Here is a 12,064-nt window from a genome sequence, read left to right as displayed (position 1 = left end):
TGGGTGTAACAGTAAAGGTTACCATAGGACACAAGTGTATAGGTGAGGGGGGAAAAGGAAACAAACAGGAACAAAAAGCCCTCCTACTCATGATTAAAAAAAAAAAAAATCTTCATTGAATTCTTTAATTGAGCTATTACTTGAGAGCTTACTATGTGACTAACACTGTGCCCACAGCAAAGGAGTTGACAATCTGGTGCTGGAATGGATATTCAAAGTACAGTGAAATAGGGGTGGTGAGAGAGGAATGAAAAAGGGTGACAATAGTGCCCAGGAGTAAGTGTCTAATCTAAGCCTGCTGGAAGAGTCTGCAAAGGCTTCAAACTGGCATTAATTATTGCTTAAGCTGAAGAGTAGGCACAGCCAGATCATCAAGGGCTTTGTTGGCTATGGCAGAAACTGTAACAGGAGCTTTAAATAGCTTAACTCAAAAGAGGAACTCTACCAGAAGAGCCAAGCAGACCATGGTCTTTCCATTAGAAAACACACCCTTGAGTAAAGGACTTCCTCACATATCACATCACAGTCAGAAGGGTCTATGTGCCAGATGCTATGCCAAGCACTAAGAATAATATAATGAACCAAACAGAAACAAAGCCCTTATAGAACTTACCCTCTAAGAGTAAGACAAACGTAAATGCTGTATGAATATGTAATTAGAAATCGTAAAAAGTACCATAAAGGGAGAGTTTTTAATATGCTTTACCTAATTTTCAGGGAGAATCATGAATTTACTAACGTGATTTATGAATTTATAATATAATGTGAAATACGTCAGTGTAGGCAGTGTGACATAAACCTACATTAGTTAGGGGCAATTAATTCGCATTTCAAAAGTTTTTTTAAAAAAACCACATTCTAAGAGCGGTTAGTTAGCCTTTGAAAGAACCCAATCAGCAGTCCCTATAACAGACCACCGTAAAACAATCTCTAAAGAACATTCTCTGAATCTGCATTAGAGATCTTACGTGTTAGCCTAAGGGATACTGGAAATAATATCCATTGATGAAATGAGCTCAAGATATACAGACTGGCTAGAAATCATACATTGGCACCCCCATGCTTGAAGAACAAGGTATAAGAATTGGCAAACCCAGCCTTTAGTGACACTGTGTGCTGCCCCTTAATAGAGGACTTTAGCACCTAATCCAACTGGAAGGCTAGCTGAACCCTGATGTTAGAATACAGCTGAATGTGCAGATCTTTCATGCAAGGTACTTGTCGGAGCACCTAAAGGACAGAAGCTGAAAGTTCACCAAGCTTACAAGAACAAGTTCTACAATTATTTTTGTGCCTACTTGCTAGAAGCATACATCTGTGTGGCTGACTTCAGTCTGAGACTTGCTTTCATTTTAACCTCCCACCAGGCAGGGGAGGTTATGAAAAGAAAAGAGTACTGACAGTTCTTAGCTCTAATTGTCAGAAGTTCCCTGACAATTATAGACTGTCCAATTGGTTTAGGTCAATTTGAAACAACAAAAAAAGAAGCATACTTCTATGATCTTTTTATTCCTCTTAGAACACGTCATGTAACATAGTCATTTCCTAATTTTCCAAAAATATCTTAGTACAAAAACAACGTTTAAAAACCCACCCGTGAACAAGAAACAAAGAGACAAAGTTAAGTGCTCGTTTTTTTTTTTTTTTTTTTTTTTTTGAACGATCAAAAGGAGAAACTTACCTAAGGTGCAAGAGTTTGGGGAAAGACAAAGACTGGGAAGATCCAACTGTATGATCATACTGAGGTTCAGATCTAGGAAGTAAACAGTCTGTTAATGAATTAACCACAACAGAAAAGTATGCTGTTCTCTACGTAGGAAAAGTTTTGCAGCATCTAACTCATCTGCCTTTATTCAATTTACTTTAATCGTATCAAAGATAGCTGGTTAAAGACTTTTTGGTTTCTCTAAATCTTGAGTAAAAATTCGACTTCACTTTTAGAAAGCATAATCTTTTTTTTTTTTTTTTTTTTTCAACGTTTATTTATTTTTGGGACAGAGAGAGACAGAGCATGAACGGGGGAGGGGCAGAGAGAGAGGGAGACACAGAATCGGAAACAGGCTCCAGGCTCTGAGCCATCAGCCCAGAGCCTGACGCGGGGCTCGAACTCCCGGACCGCGAGATCGTGACCTGGCTGAAGTCGGACGCTCAACCGACTGCGCCACCCAGGCGCCCCAGAAAGCATAATCTTTAATGCGTCTAGAATATCAGAGATTTCAAACGAACTCCTGCATGTAAATTCCTCAGATAGTCCCTATCAGCAATACAAATCATTACCTTAGAGTAATCACAGGGAGAGGTGGTGACGAGAGGAGTTTCTTAAACTGATGTGTGCTTATAACTTCCCCATCAAAGTTCACTTCCCACATCCTAGAGCCAGGGCGAGCACAATATATTAGGGGTTGCTGGCCTGCAGAATATCTTCCAGGGAAGAAACAAGCTCCATATTCTCCATCTCTTTCCTTGCTTCCGATTTTCCAAAATTTTTCTCTAATCCCCCCAAAAGAAAAGAAAGCACGTTTACTTATAAAAAAGTCAAAAACAAATGGCACTACTAATGGACATAATAACCCTATGGCCATAATAACCACACCCACAATATCCTCTCTGTATTCATATCAACAATATATTGGAAAGAACAGCAGCATGGAAAGGTCCAAATAGGGTTTTGGCTCTGATTTGCCATTAACGATTTCTGTAACAGGAAGCAAACCACTTCACGTTAGTGCTCAGTGTATTATCCACAGAATGAGGGGCTCAGGATTCATGTGAAGGCCCCTTTCAAATCTACAAAATGAGTGCTAGCAAACCATTTCATACATCCTTAAATCCTATTATAAAGTGGTTTAAAATCTATCCCAAATCACCTTGCAAAAGGTTCTTTGGACACTCCATGGAAGTTACTAAGCTACCTCTCCAACCCTGCCTTCCAGCCATTCTCCCGCCACAAACACCCAGTAAACTCTTTGCTCTTTCCTCAAAATGCCAAGTCCTTCTGAAACTCTAACTTTGAACATTGTTTCCTTATGATTACATGAACTAAATACACAAAAGTGCTTAGTACGCTGCCTGGGAACAATGGAAGGTGATAATCTCTTCCTAAAACCTGCTTTACTTAAGTATTCTTCATGACTTCACCATTCTTCCACAAGACACTTCCTTGATGCCCGTAAGCTGAATTACACGCTTCCCATGGCACTTACTACCCTATATATGACAACTGTGTCTCTTTGAACAATAGATTATGACTTTCCTTAAGACAAAGGCCATTTGCTTCTCTTCTTTAGTTAATTTCCCAATGTATAGCACAGTGTCTGACCCACAGAGAGCATTAACTACATTATAGTGCTCCATGCACTCAAACTCTTCTATTAGAGAATGACCTAATATGCCCTCTAGTGTGAATTTACTAGGTGACCTTAGATAATTCAATATCCTTGTACTTATCTGTTTTCATGGGTAAAAAGTAACACAGCTTTAGTACTATGAAAAACTGTGAGAACTATGTGTACCACGAGAACATGGATATGAAAGTGCTTTGAAATGTATACAGAACAATCTAAGAAGTTATGGATTTATTACTTACATTCCTTATTTGGGAAATAAAATATATTTCTTGCTTACTTTATATCTTCTATAGTGCTTAATACAATACTAAGGATCCAGAAGAGTGCAGTAAATGTTTGTTGAGTGAACAAATACAGGCAATTCGTTCTTATTTGTATACTCATTAACCTTGCTTTCTACATTTTCAAACAATATGTAACAGGCACAAGATGAAGTATGTCATATATGTTATCTTAGTTAATACAACTTCTACTATTCTGGATGGGGAAACCAACATTTAGCAAGGTTTAAAAAGTGGCAGAACCAGAATTTGAAACCATATTGCCAGTTTCCATTAGTCAGTGTTCTCTCCACTATACCATAGTTCTTTGTTTCTATTCTATTTCTTCCCAGGATCCACCTTGCTCATCAATGATATTGACAAAGTAGCCAGTGGCTGGCAAGAGAAGCAAATTCTTATCTATCACTTCCGTTAGTTACTAGGAGCCCCTGTTGGTTTTTGTTGTTTTTTTTTTTAATGCTATTTGTTGGGAGGGAATATAAGTTGAAACAAAAAAAAAAATTAAGCATAAATGAACTTTTAAAATTATTGTACTATTCATGTCCCCCCAAACTGAATTCTAGCTAACAGGAAGTGGGCATTTCTAGAATGTGTTATTTTAGCAGCAGAATCTATGTTATTCTCATAACCAACTCTAGCTACATCCCTGTGAAATGGGAAAATGAAGATCAGCAATTCCACTGCACAGAAGGAAAAATAAACCTCTACTTACTTAGGTCTTTTTTTATAAAGTCTATCATATAGCTTTCTACACAGGGCCACTTTGTAAACTTGGAAACCTACAGATGATGAATAGTTACGAATTTGGTGAAGCTAACAAATACTTCCCCAAAATCTCAAGCGTGGAGTTAATGACCAAAGGTCCAAACGTTCAAAGGATGTATGAGGTAACTGTGAGGTTAAGAGCAAGGGCACTGAATCAAGACAGAAATGTTGTAGTCTTGCCTGTCTCTTCTCAGCTGTGTGATATCAGACAAGCTCCAATGAAAGGGTGGCACTAGGTGATCTCCAGTTCTCCAAATCTAACTTCATCACTGATGTATATAGTCTGAAACAAGTCAGAACCAGATACATCCTCCTTCCCATGAATTTCATGTAAACTGACCATTGCCTCTCTGCTATCCAGCTAGGTTCTCTGATATCACACACCTACCACCTGCTATAACTGGCCTCCTTCCCACGTGCCTTTCCCCATCCAAAAAAATAAATACAAAGTACACCTTCTTCCCAACCTTCCCTCTACCATCCTGACAGTCAGCAAACACTCCTTCAAACCTTTTGTAATAAACAACTCCTGCTTTCTAAAATAGCAGCCTTCTAACAGATACATGAAGTCCTGGAAATACATAAAGACTTTCCAAGCCTGCATAGTTCTAATGAAATCAATTTTCAAACCCTGATATTCTTTAAGCACACTTCTTAAAATGATCTAAAACCCCACCTAATTAATGTGACATTTAAGGCTGTCACTCTCACTGTGGAACCAATTTACCAACTCGATCTTCCACAACTCCCCTACTTACGCCAGACTGGAAGGTTTTAAAATATGCCCAATTCTTTCTCACTTTTCCACAAGAGACTGTTCCTTCCTGCTAAAATGTCCCTTCCTTCCTGTTTTACTCCAAATTTAGCCTACCAAAATCATCATCAAAATTATTGAAGCTGGCTGGTGGGTTCATGGGGGTTCAACATACAATTCTTTTAGGTATGCTCAAAATTCTCCTTAATAAATAGTTTAAAGAGTGGCCGGTCCTAAAGAATGTGGTAGTGGGGAAAAAAGAACCACCAGTGAAAATTTCCCTGCAGTGAGAATGGCTGAGGAACTTCAGCACAGTCACACATAATATTGATTTCAAGATGTTTCTGTTCTGGTGTTTCACAGCTACCTCCAATACACCTCTTTGCCATTCACTGAACCTTAACTCCACCCTTGAGATTTCAATAAAATAGATATTCACAAAGTTCTTATTCTTCACCCAGTTTTACCCATTAGTAACATTCTACTAAACACACAACAAATCTAAACAACAACAAATTTAATCAAGAAAGACTTCCTGATTCCCCATATCAAAACAGGCCTTTGTTTGGCCTTCCCTCATGACTCTTTGACCACACTTCATGGAGAGTTAAGTGAACATCTGTCTTCGTCGCCCACTGGCTCAGTCTCCTCTATGTCTTTCCTACTCCCTAACATCAGCTTGCACACAGCTTGTTCCTCATTAACATCTGTATTACTGAACTGAGGGGTTTGGACTAAATGACTTCTAAGTCTCCGAAAGTTCTAGAATTCTGCATAACCTATGACCCACAGTTGGTCAATATACCTCTCAGTGTCACACAAGAAGGATCGAGTAAGTGAGGATATAAGTAGTCTTCCATCCAAATAATCTAACTGGACAACACAGGAGTCAACTGTTGTTATTGTCTGAACAGGAAACATCACAAAAGCAGCAGCTGCCTAAAAAAGACATGATAAGGAAAGAAGATTTATCTTTACATATACATGTGATCTCCTTTACCTTTGAAGTGAAAATAACTTTGGACAGCAAAAGAAAAATTTTTAATGGGTCAAAATTTATTTTGCCTGTTAGGATATCAAAGCTTCACTCATTTAAAGGTTCTGTGAAATAATCTGTTACGTAACTGTAGAAGACAACTCTTAAGACTGTTTCTGGTTATCTAATCTTAGAAATTGGAATAACAAGGTGAAACAAGTTTTGGAACATGTGAGAGAATTTTGTCACACAGAAGACAGTACTTCTTCCTTCGGAAAAAAGACATATTAGGACTATACTACCTATAACGTTCCAACTATATTTGGGATCAAAAATATGTTAGGAATCAAGTGGCAACTTTGAAGGGTCACCATGACCAAACCAGAAGAATATTCTGATATGTTAATTAAAATAAAATAATTTAGCCAATGGTAGTTAGATTTCTTCTTTTTTGCCAAGATCCTACATGGAAATAAGCCAAGTTCCCCACTTTAACAGTCCTGGAGGAGAGGGACTGTAAGAAGTTGGTCTGCTCTGCCTTTTTTTTTTTTTTAAGTTAGAAAGAGAGCGAGAACACAAGTGAGGAACGGGCAGAGAGAGAGAGGGAGAAAGAGAAATCCAACCAGGCTCTGTGTTATCAGCACAAGGCCTGATGCGGAGCTCTTATGAACCATGAGATCAAGACCTGAGCTGAAATTAAGTCGGACACTTAACCGGCTGAGCCACCTAGGCACCCCTGGTCTGCTCTGCCTTAATGAGAGACTGGAGCATTCTGTCAGGGTAACCTGATACTCAACCCTTCTACTGCAACAACTTTGGCAGGAAGCCTGGGACCCGTGCAGCTGAGCACAATCCAGGAGGTGCCTTTAAGATTCAGTTCACAGTAAGTTACATCCATTGTAAAAAAAAATATACCTAGACTCATGAGTTTCTTTTAATCAGGGACCAAGAGAATAGGAGCCTGGGCAAGTAGTACCATTTCTATGTTTGTCATTTTATTCACACAACTAATAAAGCGGCATCTTATCTTTATTAACAGTTTAGTAGTAATGCTTTATTTAAGTGCGCCATATAGGTAAATTACAGAGTACTGTAATAGACAATGTGCAAATTATTGAAGTTAGCTCACAGAAGCCATCCTGCAACAGTATTAAGCTAAACCAGGCTACACATAAACAGTTCTCCACAAAATTAATAGTGTGGGCTCTAGATCAGTCCCCCAAGAAAGAGTAGATAAAATTGTGTCCCTCAACTTAAATTCTGTTAAGACAAGATCTTCTATCTCACCACATACACAAAGAATTGGACTGGCTCTCACCTTTACTTGTTTAGAAGTGTTGAGTTTGATGGCAGAAACTTTCCCCAAATGATCACCTACAAAAACTCTAAGAATAGCTGTATCCCAACAGAGAGCTGTAACTTTTCGGCCTTTGTGTTCTGAAGACACATAAATTCGTTCTGGTTTCCCACGACGCTCCTGATTTAATTCCCAAATAACTACGAGACCTTGACTGTAAGAATTGAATCACAGAAGCAAATTTTTGGCAAGGGTCAAAAAGGTATAATATATTTGTATCACAATATCAGTTATATTAAATATATATGCAAACTCCTATTTGTCAAAAAAAGGAAGTAGGAAGTCAAGGTACTAATTTCCTTTCTTTAGTCCACAAATCCAGTACAAGAGAACTTAAGATGTTCTAAATTATCTCTGTTACCTTTCGCTTTTAAGGCCACTGAAATGTTGTTGTGTCATACTGACATTTTCCATAAACCATAGGGTGATCAAATGTCTGTCCTGGTTTGCTGGGAACTGAGAGATTTCCTTAGGACTCAGGACTTTCAGTGCTAAAATTGGGACAGTCATAGATAAACCAGGATGGTTAGCCACCCTAAAAAACACATAACTAGGGCTTGTCAATTTAAAATGTACTTAGAAAAGATCAGATAATTTTAAAGCAGTTTCTTACCTGGTAGCTACAGCAACATAATCATCATCATGTAAACAACAGGCAACCTGAGAAATTGCACCTTCCTAGAACACAAAAGGAAAAATATTAGGCTTCTCAAAAATGGTAATTTTTTTACTTTTTTTTTTTTTTTTAATTTTTTTTTTCAACGTTTATTTATTTTTGGGACAGAGAGAGACAGAGCATGAACGGGCGAGGGGCAGAGAGAGACACAGAATCGGAAACAGGCTCCAGGCTCTGAGCCATCAGCCCAGAGCCCGACACGGGGCTCGAACTCACGGACCGCGAGATCGTGACCTGGCTGAAGTCGGACACTTAACCGACTGCGCCACCCAGGCGCCCCATTTTTATTTTTAAATCTCAAGATTTACATTCCTCTTTTACTCCAAATGATTATTCATAATGGAAAAATTGGGATTTATGAAAGATACTCCGAATGGTATGACAGAACTATGATTAATTAAGCTTACCCTGTGTGAAAGAAAAAGCCTGTGCTTCCAGCCTTCCTTCTGAATGAGATTGAGTCCTCCTCCCGAACTGCCCAAAGCCAGCCATTTCCGAGACACAGCTATGCTCGTGCACTGAAAACACGTACACAGACAAGGGTGAGATGATCGTAGTCACGTAACTAAATAAAAGAAACTAATAGACATAAATACTAAGATCTGTGTAGCAGGTTCCTCCCCCACCCCACTTCCTGCCCAGCTGGACACCATGTTATGGCACTCAGCTTCTCATTCGAGCACAAGACACAGACAGAACATTGTGGTTTTAAATTTTTAATTAAATCTCAAAATGACTGAATAGGCTCAATTATACAAATGAATAATTTTCCCCTGGCAAAATCCAGTTATCAGATCATTCATCTTTTGTGTAATTTGGCTAAATCATTCCACTGCTGACCACAAAGATGAAAGACCAAGTAAGTCCCCAGGGGATAAAGCAACTGCTTTAACCATTTACTCACTTGAATCACTTCTAGTCCACATAATTAGCACACAAATCACCCACAGCTTTTAGAATGGGTGAGACTATAGAGGACACAGATGCAGGTCACTATGCTGTTAGACCCTCAGCCTAATTCCTTTCCTTATCTACCACAGAAAACAGTGGCCATGCTGTGCCCAACACCCTGTGGCAAAATTTGTTGCTTTGCTGATGAACAGACACTCCCAACCCTCTTTAACCTTGCTTTCCACCACAGAAGCTGGAAAATCTAAATATTCATTTACTCAGTTTTTCCTGAAGCTAGTGAGAGCTATCTGACTAAACTCCAGCTAATAAGACTAAGCCTGCCAGGGTTTCTTAGACAGGTTTACCTTACCAGGTAAAAGGAAGAGTCAGAAAAAAAGAAAGCCTTTGGGAAACAATCAATATATATATTAATAGTGTGTGCGTGTGTGTGTGTGTGTGTGTGTGTATACAAATACATATACACTATATATACATACAGTGACATAATAATAGCAGGGGACTGGAACACCTGACTTAGATCAATGGACATATCATCCAAATAGAAAATCAACAAGGAAACAGGGGCTTTGACACACTGGAATAGATGAATTTAACAGACATCTTCAGGAAATTCCACCCTAAAACAGCAGAATGCAACATTCTTTTCAAGTGCACACGGAACATTCTCCAGAACAGATTACACATTAGGCCACAAAACAAGTCTCAACAAATTCAAAAAATTGAAGTCATACCATGCATCTTTTCTGACCACAACACTATGAAACTAGAAATCAATCACAAGAAAAAATTTGGAAAGAGCACAATACAGGGAGGTTAAATAACATGCTACTAAACAATGTATGGATCAAACAAGAAATTAAAGAAGAAATTAAAAATTACATGGAAACAAATGAAAATGAAAACACAACAGTCCAAAATCTTTGGGATGCAGCAAAAGAAGTTCCAAGAAGGCGGTTTATAGCAATACAGGCCTACCTCAAGAAGCAGGAAAAATAACCTCACACCTAAAAGAGCTAGAAAAAGAAGAATAAAATTCAAACCCAGGAAAAGGAAGGAAATAATAAAGATCAGAGCAGAAATAAATGATATAGAAACTAAAAAAAAACAATACAGCAGATCAATGAATCCAGGAGCTGGTTCTTTGAGTGTGTGTGTGTGTGTGTGTGTGTGTGTGTGTGTGTTTAAGAGAGAGAGAGAGAGTGCATGCATGCAAGTGGGGGAGAGAAGAAGGGGGAGAGAGAGAGACAGACAGAGAGAGAGAGAAGGAGAATCTTAAGCAGGCTCCATGCTCAGCACAGAGCCCAAGGTGGGGCTTGATCCCACAACCCTGGGATCATGACCTGAGCCAAAATCAAGAGTCAGACACTCAAACCAGGGGCTCTCAGGAGCTGGTTCTTTGAAAAGATCAACAAAATTGACAAACCTGTAGCCAGACTCATTAAAAAAAAGAGAGAGAACCCAAATAAACAAAGCCACTAATGAAAGAGGAAAAATCACAACTAACACCATAGAAATACAAGCAATTATATCAGAATATTATAAAAACCTGTATGTCAACAAATTGGACAACTTGAAAGAAATGGGTAAGTTCTTAGAAATGTATAACCTCCCCAAATTAAAGTAGGAGGAAACAGAAAATCTAAAGAGACCAATTACCAGCAAAATAATTAAATCAGTAATAAGAAACTCACAACAAACAAAAAGTCCAGGACCAGATGGCTTCACAGGCAAATTCTGTCAAACATTAAAAAAAAGAGTTAATACCTATTCTTCTCAAATTGTTCCAAAAAATACAAGAGGAAGAAAAATTTCCAAATTCATTCTATGAAGCCAGTATCACCCTGATACCAAAACCAGATAAAAACACCACAAAAAAAACAAAAACAAAAACCTACAGTTCAAAGTCTCTCATGAATATCGATGCAAATATCCTCAACAAAATATTAGTAAGCTGAATCCAAGAACACATCAAAAAAATATTATATCTTTATCAAGTGGGACTTAGTCCCAGGATACAAGAATGGTTCAATATTCACAAACAATGTGACACATCACATCAATAAGAGGATAAAACCATATAATCATTTCAACAGATGGAGAAAAAGCATTTGCCAAAGTACAACATCCATTCATGATAAAAACCCTCTGCAAAATAGGTCTAGAGGGAACATACCTCAACACAATAAGGACCTTATATGAAAAACCCACAGCCAACATCATACTTAATGGTGAAAAACAGAGCTTTCCCCTTAAGGTCAGGAACAAGACAAGGATATCCACTCTCACCACTTTTATTCAACATAATACTGGAAGTCCTAGACACGGCTATTAGACGACATAAAAAAATAGAAGGCATCCAAATTGGTATGAAAAAAGTAAAACTACCACTATTTGCAGATAACATGTTACTATATAGAGAAAACACTAAAGACACCACCAAAAAACCACTAAAACTGATAAATGAAAACCAGGAGAAATGATAAATGAATGAATAGTAAACTAACAGGATACAAAATCAATGTACAGAAATCTTTTGCATTCCTATACACTAACAATGAAGCAGCAGAAAGTGAAATTAAGAAAACAATCCCATTCACAACTACCCCTAAAACAATAAAATATCTAGGAATAAATTTAACCAAACAGGTGAAAATCCTGTACTCTGAAAACTATATAAAACACTGATGAAAAAAATTCAAGACGATGCAAAGAAATGGAAAGATATTCCATGCTCATGGATTGGCAGAATATTGTTAAAATGTTTCTACTATTCAAAGCAATCTATAGTTTAAATGCAATCCCTATCAAAACACCAACAGCATTTTTCACAGAACTAGAACAATCCATCCTAAATTTTGCATGGAACCACACAAGGTCTTGAATAGCCAAAGCAATTTTGGAAACACTGGAGGTATGACAAGTTCAGATTTCAAGTTGTATTACAAAATGGTAGTAATTAAAACAGTATAGTACTAGCATAAAAATAGACACACAGA

The 12,064-nt window shown here is 37.9% G+C and overlaps 1 protein-coding gene across 5 annotated transcripts in view; it reads right to left on the bottom strand.

The window, feature by feature from the left end:
• Positions 1 to 12,064, bottom strand: part of HPS5 (HPS5 biogenesis of lysosomal organelles complex 2 subunit 2) — a 45,964-nt gene that overhangs the window by 26,226 nt on the left and 7,674 nt on the right. For all 5 annotated transcript variants that reach the window (XR_015240968.1, XM_086677840.1, XM_086677839.1 and 2 more), the window contains exons 3-8: positions 8,564 to 8,674; positions 8,094 to 8,158; positions 7,442 to 7,634; positions 5,953 to 6,086; positions 2,278 to 2,490; positions 1,682 to 1,753 (exon numbers count right to left, since the gene is read on the bottom strand). Coding sequence is in view for 4 of the 5 variants with exons in the window: in XM_086677840.1 (XP_086533966.1) it covers positions 1,682 to 1,753; positions 2,278 to 2,490; positions 5,953 to 6,086; positions 7,442 to 7,634; positions 8,094 to 8,158; positions 8,564 to 8,674 (788 nt within the window). In the remaining variant the exon portion in view is untranslated. The remainder of the gene's footprint in view (positions 1 to 1,681; positions 1,754 to 2,277; positions 2,491 to 5,952; positions 6,087 to 7,441; positions 7,635 to 8,093; positions 8,159 to 8,563; positions 8,675 to 12,064) is intronic.

This window comes from Puma concolor, chromosome D1 (genome assembly GCF_028749965.1).
Source record: "Puma concolor isolate L17-30 chromosome D1, mPumCon1.1.hap2, whole genome shotgun sequence".
NCBI classification, from domain to species: Eukaryota; Metazoa; Chordata; class Mammalia; order Carnivora; family Felidae; genus Puma; species Puma concolor.
The sequence above is the reverse complement of the archived record's forward strand: the minus strand, read 5'-3'. Positions and strand labels throughout refer to the sequence as shown.